This window comes from Heptranchias perlo, chromosome 10 (assembly GCF_035084215.1).
Source record: "Heptranchias perlo isolate sHepPer1 chromosome 10, sHepPer1.hap1, whole genome shotgun sequence".
Taxonomy (NCBI): Eukaryota; Metazoa; Chordata; class Chondrichthyes; order Hexanchiformes; family Hexanchidae; genus Heptranchias; species Heptranchias perlo.
This window is the reverse complement of record NC_090334.1, coordinates 72,458,009-72,471,508: the sequence shown is the minus strand read 5'-3', so window position 1 is coordinate 72,471,508 and position 13,500 is coordinate 72,458,009. Positions and strand designations below refer to the sequence as shown.

General features: G+C 42.5%; 1 protein-coding gene across 1 annotated transcript in view; it reads right to left on the bottom strand.

Annotated features, from left to right (window-relative positions):
• Positions 1 to 13,500, bottom strand: part of syndig1l (synapse differentiation inducing 1-like) — a 126,024-nt gene that overhangs the window by 73,461 nt on the left and 39,063 nt on the right. The window contains exon 2 of the mRNA XM_067991056.1: positions 485 to 1,052. Coding sequence (XP_067847157.1) covers positions 485 to 922 — 438 coding nt within the window. The 5' untranslated portion in view covers positions 923 to 1,052. The remainder of the gene's footprint in view (positions 1 to 484; positions 1,053 to 13,500) is intronic.

Genomic DNA, 13,500 nt, shown 5'->3' with positions numbered 1-13,500 from the left:
GAGGCTGAGGGGAGACTTGATTGAGGTGTACAAAATTATGAGGGTCCCAGATAGAGTAGACAGGAAGTACCTGTTTCCCCTAGCGGAGAGTTCAAGAACTGGAGGACATAGATTTAAGCTGATTGGCGGAAGGATTAGAGGGGACATGAGGAAATTTTTTTTTTACCCAGAGGGTGGTGGGTGTATGGAATTCACTGCCTGAATTGGTGGTAGAGGCAGGGACCCTCAACTCTTTTAAAAAGTACCTGGACCTGCACCTAAAGTGCTGTAAGCTGCAGGGCTACGGACCAGTTGCTGGAAGGTGGGATTAGAATGGGCACCTGGTTGTTCTTCGAGCTGGCGCAGACACAATGGGCCGAATAGCCTCCTTCTGTGCTGTATTTTTTCCATGGTTCTATGGTTCATATAAAATTATACTGCTGAGAGTGCCAATACCAATGAAGTTAAAAAAAACCCTTAAAATAAAAAGTGAGAGTGACTCTACCTCACAGTCATGAAATTCCTCTTCCTCCACCTCGTAGGAGACGGTTTGAATCTTAACATCGTTCTCCGTGTACTCCACAAGTTTAGATTCTGAATGGTCGGGGGAGTCAATAGTCAAGTTCTTCCTCTCCGTGAACGTTGTCTCACAGCTGTCGTTCCTGTAATCCTTTACACTCTCCTTCGCCTCGTCCTTGTACAAAATAAAGTTTGGGCGGTAAAAGGCCTCGACGGCCAGGTGCAGGGAGCTGGCGTCCAGGAGCTGGTGGGTGAAGTTGGGTTTAGGTTTGTTTTTGGCAGAATTATTGTTCACAAAGTAGCTCAAAATCTTCTCCTTGTAGTGTTGCTGTCCGCTGTAATCGTCCTGGTAACCGTAATCATTTCTGACATGCTTGTTGTTTTTCTCCAGCAGAGGATTCTGAAGTTCAGTTAGGTTTTCCATTATTCAGACTCAGGGGAGGGTGGGTAATGGGAGGTGGGGGAGGGGAGAGGGAAGAAGTAGGAGGAAATGACGATGATTGATTGACCTGTTAAGAGCTGTCAGACCGTGATGATGATCACTGGCCCAAGGCCTGTAGAGGAGAAGGAGAGAAAATCATATTTACTTATCCTTGTGCTAACATTTTAGAATTCAATAAACAAAGGATTTTCATTCACAGCTCAGGATGTCGGTTTTAGGAATATTGGTGCTTTTCCACAGTGGTCTCCATCACCAGCTAATACATTGGCATTTAAGCTGCTTATTTTGACTCAACTCAAGACAATTTTTTGACCATTGGTGCTAAATCAGAAACCAGGCAATGAAGTCCCTGATGTATTGTGCAACAATAAGCCGCGATTTGCGTTTAAGCCTGCAATCTTCCGTACAGTGTCTTGTCACTGTGGGGATGTGGTGAGAAAAGGTCACACACTTCTTCACAGGGTGGGGGGGAAGCAAAATCAGTCTCTTGCACCCCTTAGAGGCCAATTTCAGTGCAACATGGGTAAAGGCCTAAGAGAACAAGTTGCCTGCTCGTGTTCTCAGCTGGGGTGTAGTCAGTCGGACCAGGAAGACCTAAAAAAGTAACTGGGGACACTCTCCTCCTCTATCTAGGACTCCAGCACTCCCATTTAACCTGCTCAATCAAAGTTCCTGCACCAGGTTGCTTGGAAAGATGGGCTTAATATGTCAAATGGCCTTTTCTTGATTCATGGTCTATCATTGATGACACTCATGATGTGGAGATGCCGGTGATGGACTGGGGTTGACAATTGTAAACAATTTTACAACACCAAGTTATAGTCCAGCAATTTTATTTTAAATTCACAAGCTTTCGGAGGCTTCCTCCTTCGTCAGGTGAACGATGTGAAAATGAAATCCTCGAAATGAAATCGCATTTATAATTCACAGAACAATGCTTGGTGATTACAGACAGTTTTTTCAACTGCCCGTTGCCAAAGCAATCAGTGTGCAGACAGACAGGCGTTACCTGCCAGGTCTCAGAATATACAAATCACCAAAAAAAAACAACAAACAAAAAAAAAAGAGATAGAGAGGTAGAAACATAGAAAAGACAGCAACTGACCCGTTATATTAAAAACAGATAATTGTTCGACCTTCGGGTAAGCGTACTCCAAGGCGGCCTTCGAGACACACGACAACGCAAAATCGTCGAGCAGAAATTGATAGCCAAGTTCCGCACCCATGAGGACGGCCTCAACCGGGATCTTGGGTTCATGTCACGCTACACGTTACCCCACCAGCGAACAAATGTTATCTGTTTTTAATATAACGGGTCAGTTGCTGTCTTTTCTATGTTTCTACCTCTCTATCTCTGTTTTTTTTTTGTTTGTTGTTTTTTTTTGGTGATTTGTATATTCTGAGACCTGGCAGGTAACACCTGTCTGTCTGCACACTGATTGCCTTGGCAACGGGCAGTTGAAAAAACTGTCTGTAATCACCAAGCATTGTTCTGTGAATTATAAATGTGATTTCATTTCGAGGATTTCATTTCCACATCGTTCACCTGACGAAGGAGGAAGCCTCCGAAAGCTTGTGAATTTAAAATAAAATTGCTGGACTACAACTTGGTGTTGTAAAATTGTTTACAATTGATGACACTGACAACAGTGCTCCCTATAGGCTCTGCTGGCAGAAACCGATATAATGAAGATCTGATTGGAATTTCAAGCCAAACTATATGCACTTCTACAAACACACTAACACTTCAAACATCTCTGTTGCTGACTCAGTGATTGGCTTATAGCAATAAGTTTGTTTAAAAAAAACACGAACTCTCCGGGAACTGCAGTGGTAAAAGCATTGGTGCACTTCGGGATTTGAAATCTCAGCCTCATTCAGTATTTGATGTTACCTGCCAGATGTCATCTTGGGCCTCAAGGCATTCGCTGACAATAAAAAGTTTAAACAATAAAAAATAAAAATGAAAGAGACCAGTTTCAACTGTGACTCAAAAGCAGCATTGTTAAATGTGAAGAGCTACTTGTCTCTTAACATTTACACGTTGTTGTTTGATTCGCATCGATTCGCTAGGGTCGACCAAATTCATGAGAGAAGACACCCATGCAAGAACGAAATCGATCTGATTTGGAATAAGCAGTGCCTGTAATCAACTGCAGATTATTTCTCGATAAACCTGAAGCGATAACGTCACAGTAGTTACTCCTTCAGTGCAAGAGCCGTCAAATTAAATGCTTTAGCACCAACAGTCACAGGCAGCATCAGTACAAAATGTGCTGAATGCAGTCCATTAGTGAAGCAGTTGGGTTTTTAATATCAATCCAACATGACCATGGTGGGATTTAAATTCATGACCTTTGAGTTTCTAATCCAGTGCCATTACCTCTAAGCTACCGTACTTGCAATATTCTGTTCTTTGTCACACTAGAGTGTTTTCAGATCCAAAGAACAACCAAAAACCTCCATATTATAAAGGTGTCAGATAATAGCTGTAACACATCAAAGGCTGCAGATGTAGACTGTGCAGTCTGAATGATTCAGGAAGCATTGAAACATACTGATGAGTACTGGAGCGTGCCCTCACGTCTCATTGCCCGTTACTGGCTTGTTTCCATTGGCTACCACACGGTCCTGATGTCCAGGGCTGTTGGCAGAAAATGTCACTTTTATTTCCTAATGCTGCCCCCAACTCCTGCACCAACTGGCTGTGCATTTTAGTGTTCTCCCCCCAGCAATTTTGAATTTTTACATTATAAATCGTGCATTTTGATTAATTTTGAACACTTTTTTTGCTTCACAATATAGATTTTTAATCTGAAAAAAGAAAAATTAAACAAAATTTTGTTTTTCAACAGACCATCCAGACCATCACTTCCTCAAATGTTCCCTCATTTCACCGTCCCCTTCGCAATCACACTCCCCTCCTCTATCTAGGACTCCACCACTCCCATTTAACCTGCTCAAAGTTCTTGCACCAGGTTGTTTGACTTAATAGGTCAAAAGGCCTTTTCTTGATTGTGGCTCACTCTCGCCTGTGGGTCAGATGATTGTGGGTTCAAGCCCCACTCTAGAGACTTGAGCACATAGTCTAGGCTGACACTGCAGTGCAGTACTGAGGGAGGGCTGCACTGCTGGAGGCGCCGTCTTTCAGAGGAGATGTTAAACGAGGCCCTGCCTACCCTCTCAGGTGGAAGTAAAAGATCCCATGGCACAATTTCGAAGAAGAGCAGGGGAGTTGTCCCCTAGTGTCCTGGTTAACATTTATCTCTCAACCAACACGTAAAGAAAGACAGATAAACTGGCCATTATCACATTGCTGTTTGTGAGGATCTTGCTGTATGCAAATTAGCTGCTGTGTTTCCTACATTACAACAGTGTCTACACTTCAAAAGTACTTCATTGGCTGTAAAGCACTTTGGAAAGTCCAGAGATTGTTAAAGACGTTATACAAATGCAAGTTCTTTTTTCATGCTACAGTATATCATTGATGACACTGACAACAGTGCCCCCTATAGGCTCTGCTGGCAGGGATCCACGTAATGTAGATCTGAGTGGAATTTCGACATAAACTATATGCACGTCCACAAACACACTAACACTTCAAACATCTCTGTCTGATGCTGACTCTGTTATTGGCTTATAGCAATAGGCTAGCTTTTGCCAATTTTTCCTGCTCTACCACATAGGGCTCTCTCCAAAGTTCCAGATGAAAGTGTCATGAGAATTTTTTTTAAACCAGGCAAATGCAGGGCTGTCCATCACCCTCTAAAGAAATCAAAGGAAAGGTTAAGGTTTTGGGTAGAGACCCTGTGTGTGAACTGAATCTTTTCATTAAGGCCAGTTGGGAGGACGGAATGGCTCCAACATGGGCCTGCTGGCTGGGAAGGTGTGAGTCTGATGCAGAGTTACCAGGGAAGTCTGAGGAATTGCTTCCAAGGCTTCATCTTAAATAGAGAAATCTGCAGCAATCTGCTTGACAAGGCTGGAGATTAATCCATTATATGAAGGGTAAATCTATACTGCATGGAGCTGCTTCCTTGCATAGGAATTCATAAAGGTGACTCAGATGATTGAAGCAAATTGAACTGCTATATTATTTCATTTCTATTGATCAGAGTAAGGGGCATTGAGTAAAGTGGGACACTTGGAGAATTTTAAAATCAGGATTAACCCACTCAGGACTCCTCCTCCATGGGTCTGAATCAAAATATGAGATTGCAAACTTTAATATTTTGGGCAAGTTTACTTCCAGAATGGTGTGAACAAGACAATTTTGCATTCAAATTTTATGATAAAACTTGCTGATCTTTTGTGGCATTGCACACGGGGAGTCAACACCAAGTGTAGTCTTCCGGTGAAGCAGGCTTAGAGGACCGGGGAATAATTAGACCAGGGTGCGCGCGCAAAGATAATTCAGTCCCCATTTTAAAGCCATACGTTATATTTTTGTATATTACTTTGATTTGATTTGATTTTTATAATAAAATAGGAAAATTTTAGGGGCAATTTGAGAAGCAGAGAAGTACAGTTGGCTGGGACATAGTTGGAGTTTCTTTCCAAAATGGGCTGAGGAGCTGGGAGATGTAAAACTGAGGTGCTTATAGCCCCCTCTACAGTGGGAGGATGTAATTACAGCATGACAAGTTTAAGTAGCTATTTCCATTTTAAATATGGACATAGTTTATGTACTTCTGACATCACATGTAGGGTCAATCCATTAAAAAAGTTAAAAGGTAAAATACTTCTCTTTGGACCCACTAAGGGGCCCACAACCACCCTGCTGGAGGCCGGTTTGCCTCACCTCATTGGTTGCACCGACCTTCTGGATCGTTACTGAGCCTAAGGAGCAGGAACTCTGGGTCTAAGGTTCCCTGGCTTCATTTGCCTTGTAATGGGTAGATAGAGGTTCAGCGTCTTAAAAGGAAATCAAGAAATTTCCAGGAACAGCGAAGACCAGACACGACTAGGTGTCCGCCATTTTCTAAGGTGTTGGGCCTGGAGTTAAAGTGGGAAACTGGCAGATCCCCTGAAGAATTTTGAAACAAACATATATATATATATATATAGCATCTTCTATTCACTGCGGTACATTGGTTCCCCTCTAGTATATACTAGGTATTATGAATATAGATTTGGGATCCCCATTCAGTTACCTCTTGTTCCACTCATTGAAACATCATCATTTTTCCTATCTCACTTCTGGTGCTTGTACGTCTGACTTACGCAAGGACAACAGGTTTAGATTGCTGAACTTCAATGGGCTCAATAGTCTTTTTGCATCCCCTTGTTAGGCAAGGTTACGGTTACGGAACCAAGGTGGGTAGATGGAGTTAAGATACAGATCAGCCATTGTTAGTGAATTTCTTCGTTACTGTTGCAACTATGGGTTGGTGAGCCATAACAATAACTTCCACTCGATTCTAGCCAGGGTGGTAATAAAATAGCAAGTTTAATAGATTGACTTACAACAGAGTTGCACTCCAGCTGTCTTCAACATTGCATTCAACATTATTATAGTTATAATACAACTGTCTACAGATTACATTAAATGCAAGTAATCAATACAACCTGATGGACTTCTGACCATACCCTCGAGAGCTCTAACTTTTGGGAGAGAGCATGTCCTGTCTTTTTACTATTCGGCTGCGTTTTTCTGTACATAAGCACCCCTGGTCTTATCTCACGGTTATTAAGTCCTCCCACCGTGCTGACGTAACGTTAGCAACTCAAGATAAGCTGATTTACGTAATATAGCTAATGACTTCAACCTCCATCTCTGTTTACAAGCTGTTATGTTCCTCTGAGGAATGCGTCCTTTCTGAGTACAGCCCCCCCGGCTTATTTGGCTTTGCACAGCCCAACCAATGTCGGTTTCGTAGCAATCACATCTCTTGTTTTGATGTAAACCACCCTCTGACGTTAATGTAACTATTCTATGTTCTCCCTGATGTTCTGCTGTGTGAGCTGTCCTTGTTCTCACAGAGATGCTGAACTTTTGCCCTCCTATTTTCTATGCTTGTTTTAAACCATATTCTTACAGTCATAATCTAATTGAATGGCGAAACAGGCTCGAGGGGCTGAATGGCCTTCTCACGTTCCTATGTCTGAATATGTGCCTGCAAAGTGATGAAAATGTTGGCACCGTATTTATTTATTTTTGTTTAATTTGGAGGCTGATTTACTGGTTTAAATTTTCAAGTGCTCATTGTGCTGTGACATCAGTTGTTGAGAGAGTAATGATCTTTTGACATCATTTGAGTGTTTAATATTGTGTTGTTTTTGACCGAACAGTACACGCTAGTGCTTAATGTATTTCACATCTCTGAATGGATCGTGTCTCATACATTAATATCCTCAACAACAACTCATCCCAAGGTGCTTCACAAATAAGTGTTATGAAAATGGATGGCAAGTCCGGAAGAGATAGATTAGGAAAAGCGACTGAAAGCTTGGCCAGGGAAATTTTTTTATTTGTTCATGGGATGTGGGCGTCGCTGGCGAGGCCAGCATTTATTGCCCATCCCTGATTGTCCTTGAGAAGGTGGTGGTGAGCCGCCTTCTTGAACCACTGCAGTCCGTGAGGTGAAGGTTCTCCCGCAGTGCTGTTAGGTAGGAAGTTCCATGATTTTGACCCAGCGACGATGAAGGAACGCGATATATTTCCAAGTCACTTGGAGGGGAACGTGCAGGTGGTGTTGTTCCTATGCGCCTGTTGCCTTTGTCCTTCTAGGTGGTAGAGGTCGCGGGTTTGGGAGATGCTGTCGAAGAAGCCTTAGTCTTGAGAAGGATTTTAAGAGGTGGAGAAGTTTAGTGAGAGAGTTCCAAAGAGTCAGATGTGACAGAAAGTTCCGCCACTAATGGTGGGAGGATGGGAGGGAGGGGGATTCACAGAAGGCGAGAATCAGAGGACTAGAGTGTTTGAGGGGAGATATAGGGCTGAAGGAGCTGTATGAAAAGAAAGTGAAAGCAGGGCTGCCGTTTCATGCTGAAGTCAGAAATTTACAGGCACCTTCTAATCTGTGAACTCTACAACCTGGGGACATGAGCTCAAGCTTAGAAGGGGGAAGGCGTGTAGACGCCTTATTTAACTATTTCACACAGAGGTGGTGAATGTGTGTAACAGACTGTGGAGGCAATAGTATGGTAAATTTAAGGGGGAATTAGATAGACATTTGAGGAAGTGCTTGATTGAGGAGTATTCGTTTTTGGGACCGGTCGGATGGACTGCAGATGTCTCAAGCAGCAATTAAATTGAGTCACTTCAGTTTGTGTTTACTTACAACAATTAGGCTTTGTGGCCTTAAGGAATAAGTCACTTGAACACAGAGCCACCTTAGCAGAAGAAATGTGCATTGCATACAGCGTGACACTCCTGTCATTATAAAACAGCATAACATGTGACTTACTGTGAGCAATGCTATGGGAGATACACAAGTAAGAATAAGCAAAAATAGACAGAGCTGGGATTTCTTTTTGTAAAGGAGCATTGGCTGGACACTTCAGGGACGTACAAGCCCTGCAACATTGAAGTCATGGAAAAGAAAATCGGGTGGCGTGTAAAGCAGGCGGCCGATTACCTGTCACCTGTTTTGTGCTATCGTCCAGGACCAATTTCATCTGCGAGGAGGCAGATAGTACACAGTGTCCCTTCACTTCTGATTCAGAAGATAAACATACTCAAAAATTTAAAGCAAAATTCTTGCCTCCTTTGCATTGCTTTCCCTAGAGTTTACCTCTTCTTTAGTTACATCTTTACCACAAAGCTGAACTTGTTACTTGTAATAATTCTACATAATAATTTGATTTTTAAAAGGGTCATCATCTTTATTAAAACAATTTGGCAAACCTATTTGTTTTCAAACACACAACACGATGGTGCAAATCGTATTCATCCACATCATTGTGATCTGTTGCTCGTGACCTCATTGCGACAAAAACAGTGCAATACTCTTCTGGCTTTTCTCTCTCTGCCAAACAAAATGAGGCTTGTTACACATTTCTTCACAATGACAGTGTCCCTTTAATTGCATGTGGATGGCCAGACTCATCTTTTAAATTTCAGATGATTTAAGAAAAAATAGGATACCAGGATAGAATATGTTAGAGGAGATCTATGAGAAAAAGGGAGAATTGTGGCCCCGTGTTATTTTAGGAGATGGTAGGAGAGAGACACAATGCTGCTGTTCTCCAAGGCTGAGGCTCCAAAAAGGAGTCAGTCTTCATTAATGAGCCAATTTCAGTGTTCAGTCCGTAGCCATAAATATGCAAATAGTTCTGTTTTTTGCAAAGGGAAATGGGTTTCAATTGAGTTCTGTTTGATTACACACAGCCCGCTGAGAACGGAAAGACTTTCAAATGTTCAAATAATTGAAAGTGATGTAAGTGTTTTCACAGACCTGCTGTTAATGTCAAATGCCCCATTTTCAGATGTTTACCAGTATAGGATGTGTCAATACCTTTCTCCTATCAATGTATTTTCACTGCAGTTTAATGCACGTCAAAACTGCACATTGACTTATCCTGCCGGCTTTTAATTTCACACGATTAATGCCATGGAAAGAATGAATAAAACAAGACTTGTGCGGGTATTGGAAAGACAATGATGTTGTACACCTGAAGCAAGCATAATGTTAATCAACTAAAGCCATTTCCCATTTATTTCCATGTACAACCTCAAAGTAATTCATTAGCACTGTAAAAAATTCCAACAGATCAAACCAATTCCATTCGCTAGCATTTTGCAGAATTCCAATGAACCAATCAATTTCATTCACGAGCAATGCACATAATTCCAATGGATTGACCCAATTCCATTCCCTAATACTGTATGGAATTTCAACGGGAGAAATCAATTTCATTCAGTAGTACTATTCAGAATTCCAATGGACCAATTACAAATTCCTTATTTTACACAATTTTAACAGGCCATAATATTCCCCTATCACTCCCATTCATTAGATGCCAATTCTCATTTGCTATCGTTGTATAGAATTCTATTCTCCTCGTGTAGAATCCCAATGGGCCAAATCTCATTACATTCATTCATGGTCCAGGAGAGCAGCAGAAGACCCAGCCTTTTACTTAGTATAGAATTCCTGATCCCTCCATAACAAGTTAAACTCAGAATCCTCATCCAGGCGTAAACTGTTCTCCAATTATCCAGTGCTTTTAAAAAAAAAATGAACAGCACAGTTAATACCATCAATCTACTCCTAGACTTGACCTAGAGTCAGCAACACCTTTCAGAAATCTAATTAGTTTTATGTAAAATGTATGCTTTTGCTCAGTGCTTTCTGTTTATTTGGGTTTAAATTGAATTCTGAATGAATGGATTAAATGGTCTGTGATGCAAAGATTTGGAAGTTGACTATTTTCACCTTATTTTGTTCCCCATTCTCCCTTCTGCTCCTAAAAGTACTGGGTTTCTGCAGGGGTACGGTTCCAGGAGACCCCACAGCCCTCAGCTAGGTGGCCATTTGTGCACTTTGACAGCGAGTTTCAATCTTTAGAGAAATGTGCAGAACCAAAGATTATTTCTTATTGGAAAGAGTAGAAATATGTGTGGTTTTTGAAAGCTTTGTCTATAACATTTATAGTTATCCTGACAAAACAACATTATCCACGATTGCTGTTCCACAGAACTCATGAATAGATCTAGATTTTTTGGTGTGACAACTTCAGTGATCTGAAACATTTCCGGCAGCCCCATACTGCATCCAAATGAATCTACTAGTTGACTCCAGTATGCTTTAGAAACAGGAGAGAAGATTCCCTCAGATCGTTATTCGTCAGCAAGATTATAATTATAAGGGAGAAGATTTTTTTTATTCGTTCATGGGATGTGGGCATCACTGTCGGGATGGTGTGTGACTTGGAGGGGAATGTGCAGGTGATGCTGTTCCCATGTGCCTGCTGCCCTTGTCCTTCCAGGTGGTAGAGGCCGTGGGTTTGGGAGACGCTGTCGAAGAAGCCTTGGCGAGTTGCTGCAGTGCATCGTGTAGATGGTCCACACTGCAGCCACTGTGCGCCGGTGGTGGAGGGAGTGAATGTTTAGGGTGGTGGATGGGGTGCCAATCAAGCGGGCTGCTTTGTCCAGGATGGTGTCGAACTTCTTGAGTGTTGTTGGTGCTGCACTCATCCAGGCAAGTGGAGAGTATTCCATCACACTCCTGACTTGTGCCTTGTAGATGGTGGAAAGGCTTTGGGGAGTCAGGAGGTGAGTCACTCACCGCAGAATACCCAGCCTCTGACCTGCTCTTACAGCCACAGTATTTATATGGCTGGTCCAGTTTAGTTTCTGGTCAATGGTGACCCTCAAGATGTTGATGGTGAGGGATTCGGCTATGATAATGCCGTTGAATATCAAGGGGAGGTGGCTAAGTGCTCTCTTGTTGGAGATGGTTATTGCCTGGCACTTGTCTGGTGCAAATGTTACTTGCCACTTATCAGCCCAAGCCTGGAGTTGTCCAGGTCTTGCTGCAAGCGGGCATGGACTGTTTCATTATTTGAGAGAATGTGAATGGAACTGAACACTGCGCAATCATCAGCGAACATCCCCATTTCTGATCTTATGATGGAGGGAAGGTCATTGATGAAGCAGCTGAAGATAGTTGGGCCTAGGACACTGCCCTGAGGAACTCCTGCAGTGATGAAGTAAGGATGTCCTTGTCATAGAGGGAGTGCAACGAAGGTTTACCAGACTGATTCCTGGGATGGCAGGACTGACGTATGAGGAGAGATTGGGTCGACAAGGCCTATATTCACTAGTTGTAAACAATTTTACAACACCAAGTTATAGTCCAACGATTTTATTTTTAATCCCACAAGCTTTCGGGGGCTTTCCCCTTCCTCAGGCGGTGTGGAAGGGGAAAGCCCCCGAAAGCTTGTGGGATTAAAAATAAAATCGTTGGACTATAACTTGGTGTTGTAAAATTGTTTACAATTGTTAACCCCAGTCCATCACCGGCATCTCCACATCATATATTCACTAGAGTTTAGAAGAATGAGAGGTGATCTCATCGAAACATATAAAATTCTAACAGGACTAGACAGACAAAATGCAGGGAGGATGTTCCCGATGGCTGGGGAATCTATAACCAGGGGTCACAGTCTCAGGATATGGGGGTATGCCATTTAGAACCGAGATGAGAAGAAATTTCTTCACTCAGAGGATGGTGAACAGAATGCAGTGGAGGCCAAGTCATTAAATATATTCAAGAAGGAGATAGATATATTTCTTAATGCTAAAGGGATCAAGGGATATGGGGAAAAAGTGGGAACAGGGTAATGAGTTAAGACGATCAGCCATGATCATTTTGAATGGCGGAGCAGGCCCGAAGGGCCGAATGGCCTACTCTTGCTCCTATTTTGTATGATTCTATGAGTGTGGCAGATAGAATGGCAGCAGCCAGCCACCATGGATACAATCTATCGGTTTTTGATACTTGAGGACTCATCTGGTAACGGGTAAGTTCTACATTGTGATTTTTTTTATATAAAGCACACAGAGAGAGGGCTTCAGATTCTTGGGGCATTGGGACCAGTTCTGGGGCAGGAGAGACGAGTTCAAGATGGACGGGTTGCACCTCAACAAAGCTGGGACCAATGTCGACACGGAGAGGTTCATGAGTGCTGTGGGGGAGGGTTTAAACTAATTTGGCAGGGGGATGGGCACCAGGAAGTAGCATTAGAAAGGAGAAACAAGGAGCACAAAGACAGATAGCACTAGAGTAAGAAATAGTACAGTATTAGGTGGGATCAGACTAAGGGAGAATACAAGAAAGTCTAAGATAGGTTTAGAGTGCACATTTGTAAACATACGAAGCATGGTAAATAAGGTTGGTGAGCTGCAGGCACAAATGGCCACATGGGAATACGATGTAGTGGCGATAACGGAGGCCTGGCTCAAAAAAGGGCAGGATTGGGTATTAAATATTCCAGGATATAAGGGTGTTCAGGAAAGATAGGGAAGGAAAGAAAGGAGGGGGTCAATTGCAGAATCTATTTGGTTAGTGTTAAGAAACAATAGAGGTGCCATTACACTACTGGTTGTATTCTATAGGCCACCAACTGGTGGGAAGGATATAGAGGAGCAAATTTGTAGGTAAATTACAGAGAGGTGCAAGAACTATAGAGTAGTGATAATGGGGGATTTCAACTATCCTAATATAGACTGGGACAGTAATAGTGTAAAGGGCAAAGGGGGGAAGAATTTCTGAAGTGTGCTCAGGAGAACTTTCTTGATCAGTATATTTCCAGCCCAACCAGGAAGGAGGCATTGCTGGATCTGGTTCTGGGGAATGAAGTAGGTCAAGTGGAGCAAATGTCAGTGGGGGAACATTTAGGGAACAATGATCATAGTATCATAATGTTTAAGTTAGTTATAGAAAAGGGCAAGGAGCAATCTAGAGTGAAATACTTAATTGGAGGAGGGCCAATTTCATTGGGTTGAGAACAGATCTGGCCCGGGTAAATTGGAATCAAAGACTGGCAGGCAAAACTGTAATCGAACAATGGGCAGCCTTTAAAGAGGAGATGGTTCGGATACAGTCTAGGTACAT